Source organism: Electrophorus electricus, chromosome 23 (assembly GCF_041902795.1).
Source record: "Electrophorus electricus isolate QZ-2024a chromosome 23, ASM4190279v1, whole genome shotgun sequence".
In the NCBI taxonomy this organism is placed as follows: Eukaryota; Metazoa; Chordata; class Actinopteri; order Gymnotiformes; family Gymnotidae; genus Electrophorus; species Electrophorus electricus.
Genome location: NC_137519.1, coordinates 6,797,501 through 6,817,922, shown reverse-complemented (window position 1 = coordinate 6,817,922; position 20,422 = coordinate 6,797,501). Strand labels below are relative to the sequence as shown.

The 20,422-nt window shown below is 43.8% G+C and overlaps 2 protein-coding genes across 3 annotated transcripts in view; one reads left to right on the top strand and one right to left on the bottom strand.

Annotated features, from left to right (window-relative positions):
* The first annotated feature begins 1,346 nt into the window (after positions 1-1,346).
* On the top strand, positions 1,347-9,606 carry mrasb (muscle RAS oncogene homolog b). Its single transcript, XM_027016648.3, has 6 exons — positions 1,347-1,657; positions 3,902-4,108; positions 4,902-5,055; positions 5,396-5,495; positions 5,626-5,705; positions 6,375-9,606. Exons 2-6 carry the CDS (start codon positions 3,916-3,918, stop codon positions 6,469-6,471), a joined length of 624 nt encoding a protein of 207 aa, XP_026872449.2. The 5' UTR covers positions 1,347-1,657; positions 3,902-3,915; the 3' UTR covers positions 6,472-9,606.
* A 10,419-nt stretch (positions 9,607-20,025) lies between these two features.
* The window catches only part of pth2rb (parathyroid hormone 2 receptor b), a 12,938-nt gene continuing 12,541 nt past the window's right edge, over positions 20,026-20,422 (bottom strand). For both annotated transcript variants that reach the window (XM_027016658.3, XM_081706455.1), the window contains exon 8: positions 20,026-20,422. This exon is cut by the window's right edge and continues 829 nt beyond it. The gene's annotated coding sequence lies outside the window, so the exon portion shown is untranslated.

The window sequence follows — 20,422 nt, the reverse complement described above, 5'->3', positions numbered from 1 at the left end:
TGGAAACCAGAGACTACAAGAGCAGACCGTCCTCTGTGGACCATATTGTCACGCTTCTTCTCAAAAGTGAACGATATGTGCTTACATAGGTCAGCTGGTGCGCTGAGGTGGAAAAGGGGGGTTAAACATCACAGAATATTTAAAGTAAGACTATTTAAATTAATGAATAACACGTTATTTAAAAACATCGATACACATACACAAATTATATATATATATATATACACACACACACACACACACACATAGAGAGAGAGAGAGAGAGAGAGTTTTAGAACGTCTGACTTCTACAAACTGCCTTGTAGCTTTTCACACATCTCTTTTAAATGATACAAAACAAATAACTTTAATATAATTTAAAGATTACATGATTGTCAAATGACTTTAAGTAAATCCAACCAACAAACTCCCTAAAATATCACATTGGCAGCAGCACCATCTGATGGATTAACTGTGCATGACACATTGTGTAAATGCAGTCCTATTGTTTAAAAAAGAGGCACAATTTCAGACCACAACTTTATGATTCTGCTTTGGGTTTGAACGTCCTACAGGACCACAGTCTGTCACAGTTTGGGAGTCTAGCACATTCTGACCTTTCCAGCAGAGTGAGTATTTTGGACTTCCATGATGATGTCATACTGATTCTGGCTGTTGTACAGAAAAGAGAGAATGCTGGGAGAAGCCTGGTAGTTACTAGGCAACCATTCTTACCTAAGAAGGAGATGTTCTGTAGGGGGTTAGTGGGAGCTTTAGAGCACATCATTATAACAAATCCTGTTGCTACCAAATTCTACCTCCAAATTACATAGTTGCCATTTGTGAAAATGATTAAGGAACAAATGTAGCTATTGTTTCTGCAGTGATCATACTAATAGCTTTTTATGACAAAATTAAGCAACATGATTTGCCAATTAGTGCTTTAGGGATATGGCTATATGTTTAATAGCAAAAAAAAACAGAGTTCATGATTAAATCTGTTTAACCAAATACGTACTTGAACACAAAAGCATATTCAAAGTAATAAAGTAAGTGATTCGAGACTCCAATCATCATGCAACCACTGGGAGCTTTCCTGTATCTGATTTCCCCACTTCCTAAATATATATTTAAAAAAGAAAACAACTTAGTGCACTCTACATATTCTGAAAAAGCAGCTAATATTAGGTTGCATGATCTCTGTCTTTGTCCTCGAATAATAGCATTTTTCCTTCTTTCTGTAAATGTTCCTTGTAAACCAACAGGCGTTAAGGCTGGAATGGTCCATGTGTATCAGAGGGATGTCCGTGTCGACACTTTGTACAGTTCTTTATTATTCCAGCTAAAACGATAATCGGAAGCCCCTTCTGAGCAAACCTGGTGTGTTGAATTATGTTCCTACAAACTGCCTAACTATCAACAATTCAAAAAAGCAATATATTTGCGGATGAAGTTAATAATCTCCCTTCAGTGTAAATTTTAGCTACTGTTGATGTGTAAGGAACTGAAACAGTTTTAGCGGATGGAGGTAATGTCGATCTCCCCGCGCTGCAAGCGACGTTGAACTGTGCAACAGACGAGCCGTGCAGACCATTCCGTCTGTTTCCACTGTAATGTCGGCTGCATCATTTGTTGAAAGGGACTTTCTCATTCGCATATGGTGTCTGCTCGTTAAACGGTAATGTATATTTATGTTGTTTATTATCGAGCATTGTCTTGACAGTTATGGCATAAAATATTTTTTGAAGAGCATAAAACAAATCATTTTGCCTGTGCGTTTGTGTCAGCGGTTTGGGTTTGTATAATTCAGTGATAGTTCGAGCTTTAATCGATTTGCGGAACCATTTCTTGTTCTTAACAGAGAAACTGAATGGTCCAGTAATGAAGGAAAGCTCGCGAAGGGCGTTTCGGTAGAGTATCAGAAGCTCTCGAGACGTTTCTTCCTCTTGGTGCGGAGGCGCTGCTGTTTTGGGAAGGAAATAGCAGCGTCCTTTAAAAAAAAAAAAAATTATTATTATTTTTTGATCGTAAGAAAGTGTACGTGCTTTCTTATAGGAGGTTACAGCCAAGGTACGAAGTATATGAAAGACATAAGAATGGGTGGCGGCTGGTACAGAATAAGGCAAACTTAGCCGCCAGCAGAACTAGCATAAACGGGTTTTAGCGGCTGGCCCGGGAACTGTGTGAACACACTCCGTAATCTGAAAAAGTATGCGTGACCATACGGTGATAGCAGTGTGAGTAGGTGAGGTCAGGTCATAAAACGGTGTGGGTGTAGAGTGAAAGGTTATTTAACAAAAAGAACTATTGCTGATTGGGAGAAGGCATTTTGAAACGGCTCCGTGTTGTGCTCCGCACCTGCTCACCCATTATTTTTTGTGTTTTATTATACAGCACCCACCAGTGCGCCTACTTTATCCTTTTTTTTTTTTTTTCTTTTTTTTTTAACCGATTAAATTTCAGGACACTTCAACTGATTGTTCAGTTCCAAACCAGACATGGTTTAGCTGAGGTACAAAATGTAATGGAACACACTAGACGTACTTAATGCTAGATGGTACTGGTAGCCATGGCAGCTGGTGAGCTCTGAAAACTTCCTTCTTTCCTTCAGCTTGTAGTAGTGATCTGCTATTTTAAAGTCATGGACAACCGTGTGTCTAATTGAAAGCCACTTATTCATAATACAGAGAATAACTCCGTGTACCTTTAATGCAGTGCTATAAGTGCGATGGTGTGGTGGTGGGGGGGTGGGGGGTATGAACTCTCCATACACACTGGGAGGAAACTGGATTTCCCGGTGTTGTGAACTCACAGGAAGGAGCAGTGCTGTGGTCAGACCACAGTTCCTCTCGGACCTGTTGAGACCTATCAGTGTAACTGGGCTATTTGCCCACTGTGTTCTGCTGCTCCCACTCATGCTGCAAGAGAGAAGTGATAACATGAATCTCGATACTTCACAGGTAGAGCTCTATATGCACGGTCAGGAAAACAGGACACATAGAACCACATTTAAAAATAAGAATATATCATTTTAGTAGGATGACGAGGTATAGAACAGGAGTAATACCAAGAACAAGTTTATATTTGCTTCCAGAGTTTCAAGATGCTAAGAGGTAATTGCAGTAAAGCTATAACACTGAACTCAAGAGGGTCTGGTATAAGTATTGGGTGGTCTGTGTTGCAGTGGGTCCTGTGTGTGGGGTCTGATCTGGCCACTGGGTCCAGCACGTGGGGTCTGATCTGGCCAGTCGGTCCTGTGTGTGGGGTCTGATCTGGCCACTGGGTCCAGCACGTGGGGTCTGATCTGGCCAGTCGGTCCTGTGTGTGGGGTCTGATCTGGCCACTGGGTCCAGCACGTGGTGTCTGATCTGACCAGTCGGTCCTGTGTGTGGGGTCTGATCTGGCCATAGGATCCTGCACACGTTGTCTGATCTAGCTAGTGGGTCCTGTGTGTGGGGTCTGATCTGGCCAGTGGGTCCTACAAGTGGGGTCTGATCTAGCTAGTGGGTCCTGTGTGTGGGGTCTGATCTGGCTATTGGGTCCTGTGTGTGGGGTCTGATCTGGCCAGTGGGTCCTGTTTGTGGGGTTTGATCTAGCTAGTGGGTCCTGTGTGTGGGGTCTGATCTGGCCAGTGGGTCCTGTGTGTGGGGTCTGATCTGGCCAGTGGGTCCTACACGTGGGGTCTGATCTGGCCAGTGGGTCCTACACGTGGGGTCTGATCTGGCCAGTGGGTCCTGTGTGTTGGGTCTGCTCGATACTCTAAAGCCATTATGGTGCCTGTTTATTGATTTACTAACTGTTTGGATGGTTATAGTAGTCATGTTCCTACACTTACATGATTTCTTTCTCCCTTTCTGGGTGTGTGTGTGTTCATTCTGGCAACAGCAGCCAACCTTACACGATTCTCCCCTCTGTGGTGCAGGTGTAGCGGTCTCCATGGCGACCAGTGCTGTTCCCGGGGACAACCTGCCCACCTATAAGCTGGTGGTGGTGGGGGACGGGGGCGTGGGCAAGAGCGCCCTCACCATCCAATTCTTTCAGAAGATTTTCGTCCCAGACTATGACCCCACCATCGAGGACTCCTATCTCAAACACACTGAGATAGATGGACAGTGGGCCGTCCTGGATGGTACATGGATTTAATTTGGCCATTTTCATCTCACTGTCATGAGTGTATGTTTGGGTTCAGTTGGCGTGCAAGCAGAAGCGTGCTTGTGAGAATCTTCCTTATTTCCTTATTTCCTTAGTTCATGTGTGGTTGTGCTTACACTGAGGACACCCTGCGCGCATATGTGTTTATTTCTGGATGTGTATAGGTGTGTTTGTGTGTTTATTTGTGTGAGTGTGTTTGTGAATGTTATCCTTATTTTGTTTGTGTGGTTGTGTACTCTGAACACTGCATGTGTTCATTGTTTGGTATTGCACTTATCGTTGTTTGGTGTACTACTGTGCTTAATTTGCATTTCAACTAAGTATCAGCATTGATTACTATATTTAGCAGTATCCCAGTTCAATGTTATCTTTGAACTCTAACCTATTGTACTGGCTAGGATAAATTCTATAAGTAGATGACAAAGTACTTTTGTAAGTTTTCTGCTAAAAGTCAGAAATGTCAGTGCAAATGTTAATATTTGTGTGAATGTATTTGTGAGTATTATCCTGTGGTGGTTGTGCCTACTCTGAGGAAACCGTGTGTCTGTGTCTGAATGTTTATTTGTGTGGATGTATGTTTATTTGTGTGCATGTATGTTTATTTGTGTATATGTATGTTTATTTGTGTGCGTGTCTTTGTGAATATTATATTTATTTTGTTTGTGCTTATTCTGAAAGCACTGTGTTTGTGTGGGTGTATGCATATATGTGTTTATCTGTATCCATATCTGTGTGTGTGCGTGCTTGTGTGCGTGTATGTGCGTCTGTAGTTCTGGACACAGCAGGCCAGGAGGAGTTCAGTGCTATGAGAGAGCAATACATGCGCACGGGAGATGGCTTCCTCATCGTGTTCTCTGTGACAGACAAAGCCAGCTTCGCACACGTGGACCGCTTTCATCAGCTCATCCTGAGGGTTAAAGACAGGTCTGAGAACAGCCACACTTACTCACCCATGAATTTTATCAGCTCATCCTGAGGGGTAAAAACAGATCTGAGAACAGCGACACTTACTCACCCATGAATTTTATCAGCTCATCCTGAGGGTTAAAGACAGGTCTGAGAACAGCCAGACTCCCACACACCCCCATTCATTCTTTCAGACAGTCCTTGTCTGGCTATTTCATATATTAATTTATGGTGTAATAGTGTTTATATATGAGAGTCATTCTTGTGTGTGTGTGTGTGTGTGTGTGTGTGTGTGTGTGCGTGTGTGCGTGTGTGCGTGTGTGTGTGTGTGTGTGTGTGTGTGTGTGTGTGTGTGTAGGGAGTCCTTTCCCATGGTCCTGGTTGCTAATAAGGTGGATCTGGTGCATTTACGGAAGATCACAAGTGAGCAGGGATGGGAGATGGCCGTGAAGCACAGTGTGAGCTTACAGAGTCACACCACACATACCCACACACAACCACACACACCTCAAACACACACCACACACTCTGTCAGGAGTGTCTGTTTCTGCTCTCTGTGTTAACTTACTTTTTGCCTTCTTTTGATAGATTACATACATAGAAACAAGTGCCAAGGATCCACCCATGAATGTGGATAAAGCATTTCATGAGCTTGTGAGAGTGATTCGGTGAGTTGGATCAGGAGACAGTGATTCACTGAATCACTGATTCAGTGCCAACTGCTGGCAGCTGCATGGCAGAAGAGAAAGGAACAGCAAATCCTACTATATACCAAAAATATCTGTACTGCAATAAAAATGTTGGTAAAATGTTGGTCATTTTACTGATATTTGTATCAATATGGATTTCAACACTTTGAAAACTTTAATGTAGAGAAATACTTGATGAAGGACAATGTGACCAAACACAAAGTAACTAATGTAAGAGTGGGAAGACAAGTGTGCATAAACATTGTAACGTATTGTAGGGGAGCCCAGCTCTAATACACATGCAGGGTTAGAGTCAGGTCAGGATTAGGGTTAGGGTCAAGGTTCGGGTCAGGGTGGTTTGGAAAGTAGAATGTTTGAGATCAGTTATTTGAGTGACGTTTGGTCAGAGTAACTTCAGACTTATTTATATTACTATTATTGAATACGAAGAGCATAGCGCTCAATATATCTCTTCTCTCTTTCTTCCTCGTTCCGTCTGTCTCTCTATCGTGTCTCCCTCTATCTTTCTTTTCCTCTCCCTCTGTCTCGCTCTCTCTCCTCTGCATTGCTCTGTCTGTCTGTCTCTGTCTGTCTCTGTCTGTCTGTCTGTCTGCTTGTCTCTCTGTCTATCTTTCTCGGTCTCCACAGGCAGCAGATTCCAGAAAAGAGCCAGAAGAAGAAGAAGAGCAGATGGAGGGCAGACAGGCGCTCAGGCTCAGCCAGGGCTCACTGTGTCTTGTTCTGACTGTTTATGTCTCTCTCGCTGTCTCTCTCTATCTCTGGCTCTGTCGGTCTCTCGCTCTCTCACTCTGGGCATGTCGATGATGCGATGATGGCTCAGACTGTTAACACACACTCACACACGAGCAAAACACACGCTACCCCTTTGATGTAATACTACTGCACACAGTGAGAATACTTACCCGGGTTAGGGTCAGCTCCAGCTAAAAGCCATCCAGTCCAGGCTGTGTCTTCTGTCACTTGGTTTAGGGAGTCATGGCCCAACGTTTGAGTCATAATGGTCTTCTATAGCTCATAATAGAGTTCTGTAGATCATAATAGTGTTCTGTAGATCATAATTGAGTGCTCTAAGTCATAATAGAATTCTGTAAGTCATAGTAATGTTTTATAGACAATAATATTGTTCTATAAGTCATCATAATGTTCTATAGACAATAATATTGTTCTATAAGTCATAATAGTGTTCTATAGGTCCTGTTGACTTGATTTCTGCTTCTTTCTGCTTGTTATAGCTGTGTATGTGTATAGAGACGTATTGGTGAAGTTAAGGCAATCTCTTCATCTCACACTGGCTGTTGAATACCTGGTGTACAGGTAACAAGCTGACTTTCTTAGACACCAACTTAAAACGATGTCCCGAACGAGGCCTTGTTTTTGTATGTGTTTGTACACTTGCGTCATCCTTTACGTCCTCAGCATAGGGGGAAACGTTCAGGCCTGTAACAGAATTGACTCATTACACATAGAGATGGAGGGGACATCTCCGTTTGCTGTCCACACAGAGGTGGAGAGGACGTGTCCATTTGTTCCAACAGCATCTGCTCAGGAATGCAGATTTCTGCACAAGCCGCTGCTCTGTTTAAAGCCATCATGCCGATTTCACACCAGATTTCTCAGTCTTGGAGTCAGCACTAATGGAAGTGTTTTATGCGCTAATGGGAGTGTTCTGTGTGCTAATGGGAGTGCTCTGTATGCTAATGGAGTGTTTTATGCACTGAAGGGAGTGTTTTATGTGCTAATGGGAGTGTTCTGTGCGTTAATGGGAGTGTTCTGTGCGTTAATGGGAGTGCTCTGTGCGCTAATGGGAGTGTTTTATGCACTAATGAGAGTGTTCTGTGTGCTAATTGGAGTGCTCGGTGCACTAATGGGAATGTTTTATGCACTGAAGGGAGTGTTCTGTGTGCTAATGGGAATGTTTTATGCACTGAAGGGAGTGTTCTGTGCGCTAATGGGAGTGCTCTGTGCGCTAATTGGAGTGTTTTATGCGCTAACGGGAGTGTTCTGTGTGCTAATGGGAGTGCTCTGTGCGCTAATGGGAGTGTTTTATGCGCTAATGGGAGTGTTCTGTGTGCTAATGGGAGTGCTCTGTGTGCTAATGGGGGTGTTTTATGCGCTAATGGGAGTGTTCTGTGCGCTAATGGGAGTGCTCTGTGCGCTAATGGGAGTGTTTTATGCGCTAATGGGAGTGTTTTATGCGCTAATGGGAGTGTTCTGTGTGCTAATGGGAGTGCTCTGTGTGCTAATGGGAGTGTTTTATGCACTGAAGGGAGTGTTTTATGTGCTAATGGAGGTGCTCCGTGTGCTAATGGGAGTGTTCTGTGCGCTAATGGGAGTGTTTTATGCACTGAAGGGAGTGTTTTATGTGCTAATGGAAGTGCTCTGTGCGCTAATGGGAGTGTTCTGTGCGCTAATGGGAGTGTTTTATACGCTAATGGGAGTATTTATGCGCTAATGGGAGTATTCTGTGCGCTAATGGGAGTATTTTATGCGCTAATGGGAGTATTTTATGCGCTAATGGGAGTATTCTGTGCGCTAATGGGAGTGTTCTTTGTGCTAATGTGAGTGTTCTGTGTGCTTATGGGAGTGTTTTATGTTCTGTGCATGCTTATGATCTAGGAGAGAAGAACATTTGTCTCGCAAGGTACCAGAGGTACCTGGAAATTTGTTCCTGTTTCAAGACAATGTTAAAGCCTGGTGCTGCAGCACCTCAACACAGTGGTAGTGCTCTCCGTCTAGAGCTGGACTGAATCAAACCTTTAAAGCTAAATAGCTTTTATTTCACTGTCCTTGTGCTAATCCAGTTATATCTGGGGGATAAACATATTGCACTATGGATCGAGACGTGTGTGTTTTTGTTTGGCATCAGTTCATTTCTAGCTGGTGCTGTGCCCTGATGAGAAAGATGTCCTACTTGTGGACAAGTTGATGTCAAGTGCCGTCACAAGCCTGACATCCCTGCTGCCCTGCCTGAACTTCTTCTCTTCTCCTCACTCTTCTTCTCCCACCCCTTCTTCATCTTCTTCCTATTACTTTGTGTTCTGGAATTATGGCTGGTTACAAACTAGCCTTGAAGGCATGGTTCCACAATAAAAGCAACCGCAACAGGATGTTCTCAGCTGTCTTAACACTAAAGTAAAGCCAGCAGCAACAGTTAACATGAGCTCAAGATCCCTCCTCTATGTAAAGCATATTAACAGCAGCTGTAGGGTTTTGGTAAAGGGAGGATCAAGGTCCTGTCTCGTTTCAACATGCCTTCACGTTCAACTGGTTCAATAGCATTACATATCTCAAAATGCTGAGGTGCACCGATGAATGTTTGCTGAGTCATTCTTGAGTGTGTCAGTGAAAGACATTGTAACGTCATTGCACGAGGACTGTTATGGTTTTCTTACTTAGAGAATAATCCACTGACCAAGAATCTTTGGATGTTGATCTTTTTTGATGTTTGGCTCACAAGCATTGTCACTTTATTTAAAACAAGTTTAGGCTTGTAAAATGGTGGAAGTAGTGTCACTTGTGTTGATGTGGGGGGGGGGGGGGGTCCCACTTGTTTGAATGTAAACCTGAACAATTTTAACCACATCTTGTTCATGTAGAGGCGGTAAATTGTATGATTCGAGTGATAGTGTGAACACTGGTCTCAGTCTCTCTGCTCCAGGGATGTACCTTATCTCATGAATAACTACCCCTCCATTTTTTATTTGAGGACAGAATGTTAATGCGCTGTATTTGCAATTACATTAGAAACCTACTGCAAGACATCTGGCATATAGATGTAACTTTTTTGCTACTGTTTTTATACTTAAGTAATTTATTATTAATTATTTCTTGTGCTCTATTACTGTATTTGTATTAAGAGGATAAGCAAGCATGGACTATAATTTCCTCTGTCAAAGAATGGGGTTTTTGCAAAGAAAAAATAAATTGTAAGAATTTTTGTTGTGGAGAATAAAATAAAAGGCTTTGTGACATTTAAGACACGTGCTTTTTTAATGTCTGGTTACTGACGGTGTTTCAAGTTTTTTATTTATTTATTTATTGATTGATTTATTTTTGTTTCGCTCAAAACAGCGTCAATCTGAATATAGTTGCCCCCTAGTGGTTCTTCAGCCAAAATGCATCTGTAAACATGAAAACAAGAATAGCGTGCTGATTGTCCGTTTATTTTTTTAATTCTAAAGGTCATTTAGTATTTGAAACAAATTAAAGGTCAATTGGTGTATGAAAGAAAATATAGGTCATTTGCTGGATGAAACCAATTAAAATGTGAAATGAAAGTCTATTCAATTCATCCAGATTATTATTGATCTAGACGTAATGGCAGTACATCCTACAAGGCAGAAAGCAATAATCAGACATAATTTAAATTTAGATTCAACAGTAATGAATCTGACTTTAATAAAAATGCACCATTAGATGTACAGGGAAACATTCATTTATTCTTCCAGGAATAATGCTTCGTGAAGGTTTTCAATCCAGATTGGAATTTGGGGGGCTATCAGACCAGCCAGGACTGTCAGGCCAGATGAGCCCTCCCTCTACTTCAGACAGTTTTTTTCTCTGAAATGGATGTGAAAATGGTAGAAAATAGGCACTTAACTGTTTGATGGAAAATGATGGAAAGTTTGATGCTGATGTCAGTTTCCTCAAAATTTTATTTTATTTATTTATTTATTTTTTTACTGCGTTGATACCACATTTAGCCACATGATGGCAGTGTTGGACAAGAATGGTGTTCTCATGGTCCTTCAACAATCCAGTTCTCCCCTTACAACTTTGGATATTGTACATCCAATTCAGACTTCTAAATGAAGCACATTAATAACAAGGGATTTCAAAATAATATTGTATTATTCTGTTTGGCCTCAAGGTGGAGGTGCTGATGCATAATTTGGAGTGGTGTGCACAGTGCTAAAAGAGAGGACATACACACACACACACACACACATGCATGCAAGCACACACAGATATAGATACAGATAAACACATATATGCATACACACACACAAACACACAATGCTTTCAGAATAAGCACAAACAAAAATAATATATTCACAAAGAAACGCACACAAATAAACATACATGTACACAAATAAACATACATGCACACAAATAAACATACATCCACACAAATAAACATTCAGACACAGACACACAGTTTCCTCAGAGTAGGCACAACCACCACAGGATAATACTCACAAATACATTCACACAAATATTAACATTTGCACTGACATTTCTGACTTTTAGCAGAAAACTTACAAAAGTACTTTGTCATCTATTTATAGAATTTATCCTAGCCAGTACAATAGGTTAGAGTTCAAAGATAACATTGAACTGGGATACTGCTAAATATAGTAATCAATGCTGATACTTAGTTGAAATGCAAATTAAGCACAGTAGTACACCAAACAACGATAAGTGCAATACCAAACAATGAACACATGCAGTGTTCAGAGTACACAACCACACAAACAAAATAAGGATAACATTCACAAACACACTCACACAAATAAACACACAAACACACCTATACACATCCAGAAATAAACACATATGCGCGCAGGGTGTCCTCAGTGTAAGCACAACCACACATGAACTAAGGAAATAAGGAAATAAGGAAGATTCTCACAAGCACGCTTCTGCTTGCACGCCAACTGAACCCAAACATACACTCATGACAGTGAGATGAAAATGGCCAAATTAAATCCATGTACCATCCAGGACGGCCCACTGTCCATCTATCTCAGTGTGTTTGAGATAGGAGTCCTCGATGGTGGGGTCATAGTCTGGGACGAAAATCTTCTGAAAGAATTGGATGGTGAGGGCGCTCTTGCCCACGCCCCCGTCCCCCACCACCACCAGCTTATAGGTGGGCAGGTTGTCCCCGGGAACAGCACTGGTCGCCATGGAGACCGCTACACCTGCACCACAGAGGGGAGAATCGTGTAAGGTTGGCTGCTGTTGCCAGAATGAACACACACACACCCAGAAAGGGAGAAAGAAATCATGTAAGTGTAGGAACATGACTACTATAACCATCCAAACAGTTAGTAAATCAATAAACAGGCACCATAATGGCTTTAGAGTATCGAGCAGACCCAACACACAGGACCCACTGGCTAGATCAGACCCCACGTGTAGGACCCACTGGCCAGATCAGACCCCACATGTAGGACCCACTGGCCAGATCAGACCCTACACACAGGACCGACTGGTCAGATCAGACCCCACACACAGGACCCACTAGCTAGATCAGACCCCACACACAGGACCCAATGGCCAGATCAGACCCCACACACAGGACCCACTAGCTAGATCAGACCCCATGTGCAAGATCCAATGGCCAGATCAGACCCCACACACATGACCCACTAGCTAGATCAGACCCCACATGTAGGACCCACTGGCCTGATCAGACCCCACGCGTAGGACCCACTGGCCAGATCAGACCCCACACACAGGACCCACTGGCCAGATCAGACCCCATGTGCAGAACCCACTGGCCAGATCAGACCCCACACACAGGACCGACTGGCCAGATCAGACTCCACGTGCAGGACCTAGTGGCCAGATCAGACCCCACACACAGGACCCACTAGCTAGATCAGACCCCACGTGCAGGATCCAATGGCCAGATCAGACCCCACACACAGGACCCACTAGCTAGATCAGACCCCACGTGTAGGACCGACTGGCCAGATCAGACCCCACACACAGGACCCACTAGCTAGATCAGACAACATGTGCAGGATCCAATGGCCAGATCAGACCCCACACACAGGACCCACTGGCCAGATCAGACCCCACACACAGGACCCAATGGCCAGATCAGACCCCATGTGTAGGACCCACTGGCCAGATCGGACCCCACGTGCAGGACCCAATGGCCAGATCAGACCCCACACACAGGACCCACTGGCCAGATCAGACCCCATGTGCAGAACCCACTGCCCAGATCAGACCCCACACACAGGACCGACTGGCCAGATCAGACCCCACGTGCAGGACCCTCTAGCTAGACAAATGCTCTAAATTTACAAAATGCTTCAACTATGGTCTCACCTCTGCTGGCTCTCCAGTTTTTTTTCACCCTCTCCAGGGTTCTCCACCCTCTACAGTGTCCTCTGCCCTCTACAGGGTCCTCCACCCTCTACAGGGTCCTCCACCTTCTACAGTATCCTCTTAGGATTAGGGTTAGCATGAGACAGTCTCTGTTCAGGAAGGTTAGGGTTAGTGTGTGACAGTATCTATGAAGGAGACACACACACACACACACACACACATACACATACACACACATACACACACAGGGGCTCTCTTCCCTCTCTGTTTTTTTCCACCCACTCCAGGGTCCTCCACCCTCTCCAGAGTCCTCCACCCACTCCAGGGTCCTCCACCCTCTCCAGAGTCCTCCACCCACTCCAGGGTCCTCCACCCTCTCCAGAGTCCTCCACCCACTCCAGGGTCCTCCACCCTCTCCAGAGTCCTCCACCCACTCCAGGGTCCTCCACCCTCTCCAGGGTCCTCCACCCACTCCAGAGTCCTCCACCCTCTCCAGAGTCCTCCACCCTCTCCAGGGTCCTCTGCCCTCTCCACCTGTCTTTAATAGCTGGTAAAGACAAACAAAACTAAATTTTGAATGTCTTTAATTTTCATTTCAATTTAAATCTGCTCACTTTTATGGCTTTGTACATGCAGACAGGTGGAGAGGCAGTCAAAGATAAACTAGACAGACAGACAGGTGGATAGAATGATTTATTCAACAACTGCCAGATAAATAGGTAGACAAAATGACAGATGGTCGGATAGACAGTGTGCTGAACTCTTTATGTTCACCAAGAACATATGGCAGCTTCTCCTCATCAGGAAGATGTTTAAACTCAGGTACTAATTTAAGCTAATTTTGGTAAAGAATTTTGTTAATTCAGTTAGGAAGTGTAGTTCTGTTTCAATCTTATTGTCCTGGAACTGCTGGTGCAGTCTCTGCTCTTTAGGTATCCAACACTATTCATGTCTGCCGGTCTCTGTGGCCAGGCAGTGGTCACTGAGTCTGCAGTCCATCTCTCTGTCTTTGCTGCTCTTCAGCAGACAGGACCACCATTCACACCATTTATCATTTCCATCACTGCAGAAACAGGATGGAGGAATAAACCATTACCAGTGACCCTCTGTAAGCAGGTCACATTCAGTCTGCTCATCCATGTAACACGATTGAACACTGTTTTGTTTTGGGTTTTTTTGTCTTATCATGAGATTATTCTTTCCCTCACAAAGACTCAAAGTGGACATGAATGATAGCTGATGAAATGCTGCTCTCTGGCACCAGTAAGTGGTGTGTGAAGAAAACCTTACAGCTTACAGAGGTCACATCCACACTTCTGTTCAGGCACACATGCCCATTGTATGTGCATTCATATGTACACCTGCACACTTGTGTAAAATTACATACACATATCAGTGCAAGAACATGCACCTACATACCTGCATGCATACACATACACATTCCTGTATAAAATACCCACATACAGTAGATACACAAACACACATAAATGCCACATTCTGCAGCTTTTTCAGCTACTTCTATACCAAGTACAGTGGGAAAACTCCCAGCCTTTTTTTGTTAAAATATCTTGGATGTAAACACATTCATTTGGGGTGAACACTGGTATATCCGAGTCTGCAGTCCAGCCTCTCGACAACAGGAGCTCATTGGCTCCGTTTGTCCTTCATCTCTGTTTCTCCCACAGTCCCTGAGACCAGCAGCAGTGGCTCTGAATGGAAAACAGATCAAGCGGCTCTCAGCATCTCCACCTCCAGCTCCACCTGCAGCTCCACCTGCAGCTCCACCTCCTGCCCTGACTGACAAAGCATGTACTTATTTCAGTGCCTGACGATATCATGCTGCACATTTTAATTAGCCACTCTCCCAGACCCGATTCCCTTCAGAGTACTGTTGCTTCACTAAAGCCCTGCTGATGTTATGAGATGTTGTGGCTGTATGTCAGTAATGCCATAGCTGTCTCATGGCTCGTTATGACAGGCTTACCCACTATTACATGTTATTCCCCTCAGATATCAGTTGCCATCATTTTTTCTTACTGAGATGCAAAGAGTAGCATACCACCTTTCCGTTCAGGATACAGCTCTGAGGCCAGGAGGTGTATTCACCCTTCACTGACACTCCAGGAGGTGGGGTATTCACCCCTCACTGACACTCTAGGAAGTGGGGTATTCATTCTTCATTTTAAACAGATCTGTGCTCTTACCAGATTAATGAATAGTGCAAATCAAAGCCCCATTTGCAAAAACTTGATCACCCATTTTGTTCTTTTCTAGAAAGTTCTCTGTTTGTCTGTGAATGCTTGGAGAGACTGCCATAATCGTAGTGTTAAGATCATCTTTAATAAGACAGAAAGTGTTTAGTGTACTATTTAATCTTCCATTTGAAGAAGGCCTTTATTTTACAATGTTTTTGGAAACCCAACCCAGACCGACCAGATCAACTGGCCAAAACTGGTATAAACCAGAATGATATAAACACAGTTCTGGATCTACGGGGATGTAAACGCATTATACCTCCAGTCTGCATTTCTGCGGAATCAGTGAAGCTTTAGAGAAAATGCAGTTAAGCAGTCTGTAAGCCCAGGATGAAGACTACAATTACATTACATAATATACATGCATCTGTAATACCTCAAAGATTTTAATTATCTCTCTGACATCTCTGATATTTTTATTTTCTCTCAGCAGTCTCTGACATAACATCTTCAACACACTTCCGTCCTGCAACAGGCTGATGTCTGTTCTGAGCAAAACCTCAGTTTTTTGAGGCCAGCCTCATCAACAAGGCTTGAGTCCCCCACTGACATAAACTCAACAAGACCCGGGTCTCCTACTGACATAAAATTAACAGACCTGGGTCCCCCACTAACATAAACTCAACAAGGCTTGGGTCCCCCACTGACATAAACTCAACAAGACCCGGGTCTTCTACTGACATAAACTCAACAAGAGCCAGGTCTCCCACTAACATAAACTCAACAAGACCTGGGTCCCCCACTAACATAAAATTAACAGACCTGGGTCCCCCACTAACATAAACTCAACAAGGCTTGGGTCCCCCACTGACATAAACTCAACAAGACCCGGGTCTCCTACTGACATAAACTCAACAAGACCCGGGTCCCCCACTCACATAAACTAAACAAGACCCGGGTCCCCCACTGACATAAACTCAACAAGACCTGGGTCCCCCACTGACATAAACTCAACAAGGCTTGGGTCCCCCACTGACATAAACTCAACAAGGCTTGGGTGCCCCACTAACATAAAATTAACAGACCCGGGTCTCCCACTGACATAAACTCAACAAGACCCGGGTCTCCTACTGACATAAACTCAACAAGGCTTGGGTCCTCCACTGACATAAACTCAACAAGACCCGGGTCTCCCACTGACATAAACTCAACAAGACCCGGGTGTCCCACTAACATAAACTCAACAAGACCTGGGTGCCCCACTAACATAAACTCAAGAAGACCCGGGTCTCCTACTGACATAAACTCAGCAAGACCCAGGTCTCCCACTGACATAAACTCAACAAGGCTGGGGTCCCCCACTGACATAAACTGAGCAAGACCCGGGTCCCCCACTGACATAAACTCAACAAGACCCAGGTCTCCTACTGACATAAACTCAACAAGGCTCGGGTCCCCCACTGACATAAACTCAACAAGACCCGGGTCTCCTACTGACATAAACTCAACAAGGCTGGGGTCCTCCACTGACATAAACTGAGCAAGACCCGGGTCCCCCACTGACATAAACTCAACAAGACCCGGGTCTCCTACTGACATAAACTCAACAAGGCTGGGGTCCCCCACTGACATAAACTGAGCAAGACCCGGGTCCCCCACTGACATAAACTCAACAAGACCCGGGTTCCCCACTGATATAAACTCAACAAGACCCGTGTCCCCCACTCACATAAACTAAACAAGACCCGGGTCCCCCACTGACATAAACTCAACAAGACCTGGGTCCCCCACTGACATAAACTCAACAAGGCTTGGGTCCCCCACTGACATAAACTCAACAAGGCTCGGGTCCCCCACTGACATAAACTCAACAAGACCCGGGTCCCCCACTGACATAAACTCAACAAGACCCGGGTCCCCCACTGACATAAACTCAACAAGACCCGGGTCCCCCACTGACATAAACTCAACAAGACCCGGGTCCCCCACTGACATAAACTCAACAAGGCTCGGGTCCCCCACTGACATAAACTCAACAAGGCTCGGGTCTCCTACTGACATAAACTCAACAAGACCCGGGTCTCCTACTGACATAAACTCAACAAGGCTCGGGTCCCCCACTGACATAAACTCAACAAGACCCGGGTCCCCCACTGACATAAACTCAACAAGACCCGGGTCCCCCACTGACATAAACTCAACAAGGCCCGGGTCCCCCACTGACATAAACTCAACAAGACCCGGGTCCCCCACTGACATAAACTCAACAAGACCCGGGTCCCCCACTGACATAAACTCAACAAGACCCGGGTCTCCTACTGACATAAACTCAACAAGACCCGGGTCCCCCACTGACATAAACTCAACAAGACCCGGGTCCCCCACTGACATAAACTCAACAAGGCTCGGGTCCCCCACTGACATAAACTCAACAAGGCTCGGGTCCCCCACTGACATAAACTCAACAAGGCTCAGGTCCCCCACTCACATAAACTCAACAAGGCTTGGGTCCCCCACTCACATAAACTCAACAAGGCTCAGGTCCCCCACTGACATAAACTCAACTCGGGTCCCCCACTCACATAAACTCAACAAGGCTCGGGTCCCCCACTGACATAAACTCAACTCGGGTCCCCCACTGACATAAACTCAACAAGGCTCAGGTCCCCCACTGACATAAACTCAACAAGGCTCGGGTCCCCCACTCACATAAACTCAACAAGGCTCGGGTCCCCCACTGACATAAACTCAACAAGGCTCAGGTCCCCCACTGACATAAACTCAACAAGGCTCGGGTCCCCCACTCACATAAACTCAACAAGGCTCAGGTCCCCCACTGACATAAACTCAACAAGGCTCGGGTCCCCCACTGACATAAACTCAACAAGGCTCGGGTCCCCCACTGACATAAACTCAACAAGGCTCAGGTCCCCCACTGACATAAACTCAACAAGGCTCGGGTCCCCCACTCACATAAACTCAACAAGGCTCGCGTCCCCCACTGACATAAACTCAACAAGGCTCGGGTCCCCCAGTCTTTTCAGTTTTTACTCTGATTGCCCCTCACCAATCTCACCAAGTCAAATTTCTTGTATTTGGAAATGTACTTGGCCAATAAACAAATCCTGATAAGGTCTAAACCAATTCTGATATTGACACAAAAGCAAAGGAGGTGTGCATATGTGCCCCCAACCTGTCTTCTTAAATCTGCTGCTGTACTGAATCATTTATGTAGTGAATTTTGTATATATTGATGAAGGTGTTTCCAACTTTCTCACCACTTATTATAATAATGAACAGGCCAATCAGAATGCCGGAAATAAGCAAAAGCCTTTCAGTGAAGATACGCAAGTGTGGAATAACATGAACGTTTTTGCCATATTTCTTAGTTTCTTAGAGAGAGGATCAATGCTTTCAAATCTGTTTCAAATCGGTCCACCCCATTTATTTCCCACTGAGATTGTTCTCTGACCCCAGAAAGCCAGCACGGAGCATAAAAGCAAGAGGAAGTGCGAGAAGTAGGAAATCAACATTTTTCAAAAGAAGCAAAAATCATTTGTGGAAAGTCAATGGGAAAAAAAAGAAGTCATAATCAGATAGACCTCCTGCTTTTGGTGCAGAACTGCAGACTAATGAGAATAATGAGTGGGTTATGTTAGTTTGTGAATAATGAGTAGGTTATGTTAGTTTGTGAATAATGAGTGGGTTCTGTTAGTTTGTGAATAATGAGTGGGTTCTGTTAGTTTGTGAATAATGAGTGGGTTCTGTTAGTTTGTGAATAATGAGTGGGTTATGTTTTGCAGCCTGGTGGCATGTTTGCCTCTCAGAGCAAGGGACTTGGGTTTGAGTCCCTATCTAGGTGCAGTTTCCATGTTCTCCTTGTGCTTGCAAATATCACCTCTGTCATCCATAAGTATTTGTTCAAGTACACTCATTATGTGTAGTATGAAAAAGCAGTACCAAGAAAAGTGGATCTCCTCAATGGTGGCAGACTACTGTGCCAGTTAAAGCCCTGGCCTGGTTTCACTCAGATTCTTGCTTTCTTGCTTGTCATGTTATTGAATGAGACTGAATGACATAATTGTGTGATATTAAGAAAGTATGTAGAATGCAGTTTGGGAGATAATGTGGCATTAGTATAATGGTAGCCATATAATCAAATCCAAATTAGGCTATTTTGTTGACATATTCATGAAAACATGGATTATGTTATCAAAGTTTCTGATTACTTGAACTGTCCTTTGTTATAATGAACTATAAATTATTTGGAAAGTGCATTTCTATTATTTTGTCTTTTTAGAGGAAATAGCAAAAGTGCCATCCTACTGAGATTACATAACCGTAAGGAGACTTTAAACACAGTGAAGAGATCTGAAAAAGAAATTGACTTTAAGCAAAGGGAAGAGATCAGAAAAGATCCATCTTCCAAATTTCATATGGGAGAAATTGCACATAACACAGTGTTCCCACCTAAGGTGACTGACTGAGCAGCAATCTAACATGATATTAAAATATTCTTTAGTTAGGTTACATATCAGAATAGCCACAGCATACATCGAATAAACTCTTCTGTTTGTAAGCTTGCTGTTTATTTGTAACCTTGTACAGGTTGCTACACTGAGTATCATTATGGCCTGTAACCCACATCATTATCTCCACGTATCTAATTCCACTGCACCAGCTGAGTTACCTGGGGGTGAGAGATCATCGGCTAGTATGAGGGGAAATGCTAGAGGGGAAACGCAACTCAGATGTGCCTTTGAAAGAGGGACTGACACACAAGCACACAGTGGTCTGGCCACTGCCTTATTGGCTTTGTGCTAATGCATTATTTATTTCTTGTATAAATACTGCACATGACAGATTCTTATGCTGAAAATGACCATTACTTAGCATGGAAGCCACACAGCTCAGAGTGTAAAACTATTATGGAGAATGGAGTCTGATGGCGGATGTAAGGTTCACAAAGAATTTCGAACATAAAGCCATAAACATACAACTGCAATATTTCATAGCACTGCAATTTATTACAAACCAGCCATGTATTTTCCATTAAACACATTCAGCATTACAAAAATAGTGATTACAATCAATTACATAGTATACTTTTTATACTTGCTTACAGAAATTCACAAACAACAACCTACTGGTACAGTAATTAAAATGACTGTTAATGTGAACAGGAATCACCTGACATGGCAGTTTCACTATTAGTAGTTATCAGTATGATGTAATGGCGTCCATGTGCCAAGATCAGCTTGCTTTTGGGGATTCCAGCACCAGGAGGGACTTACGGATGCAAAGCAATGCTTCACTTTGCTTCTCCGCGGTAATCCTTAGGGTGTTTGTGCAACTTTGTTCCAGGGGTTATTGGTGAGAAAGTTAGTTCTTTTAATTTTGGAAAGAATGTAAGCC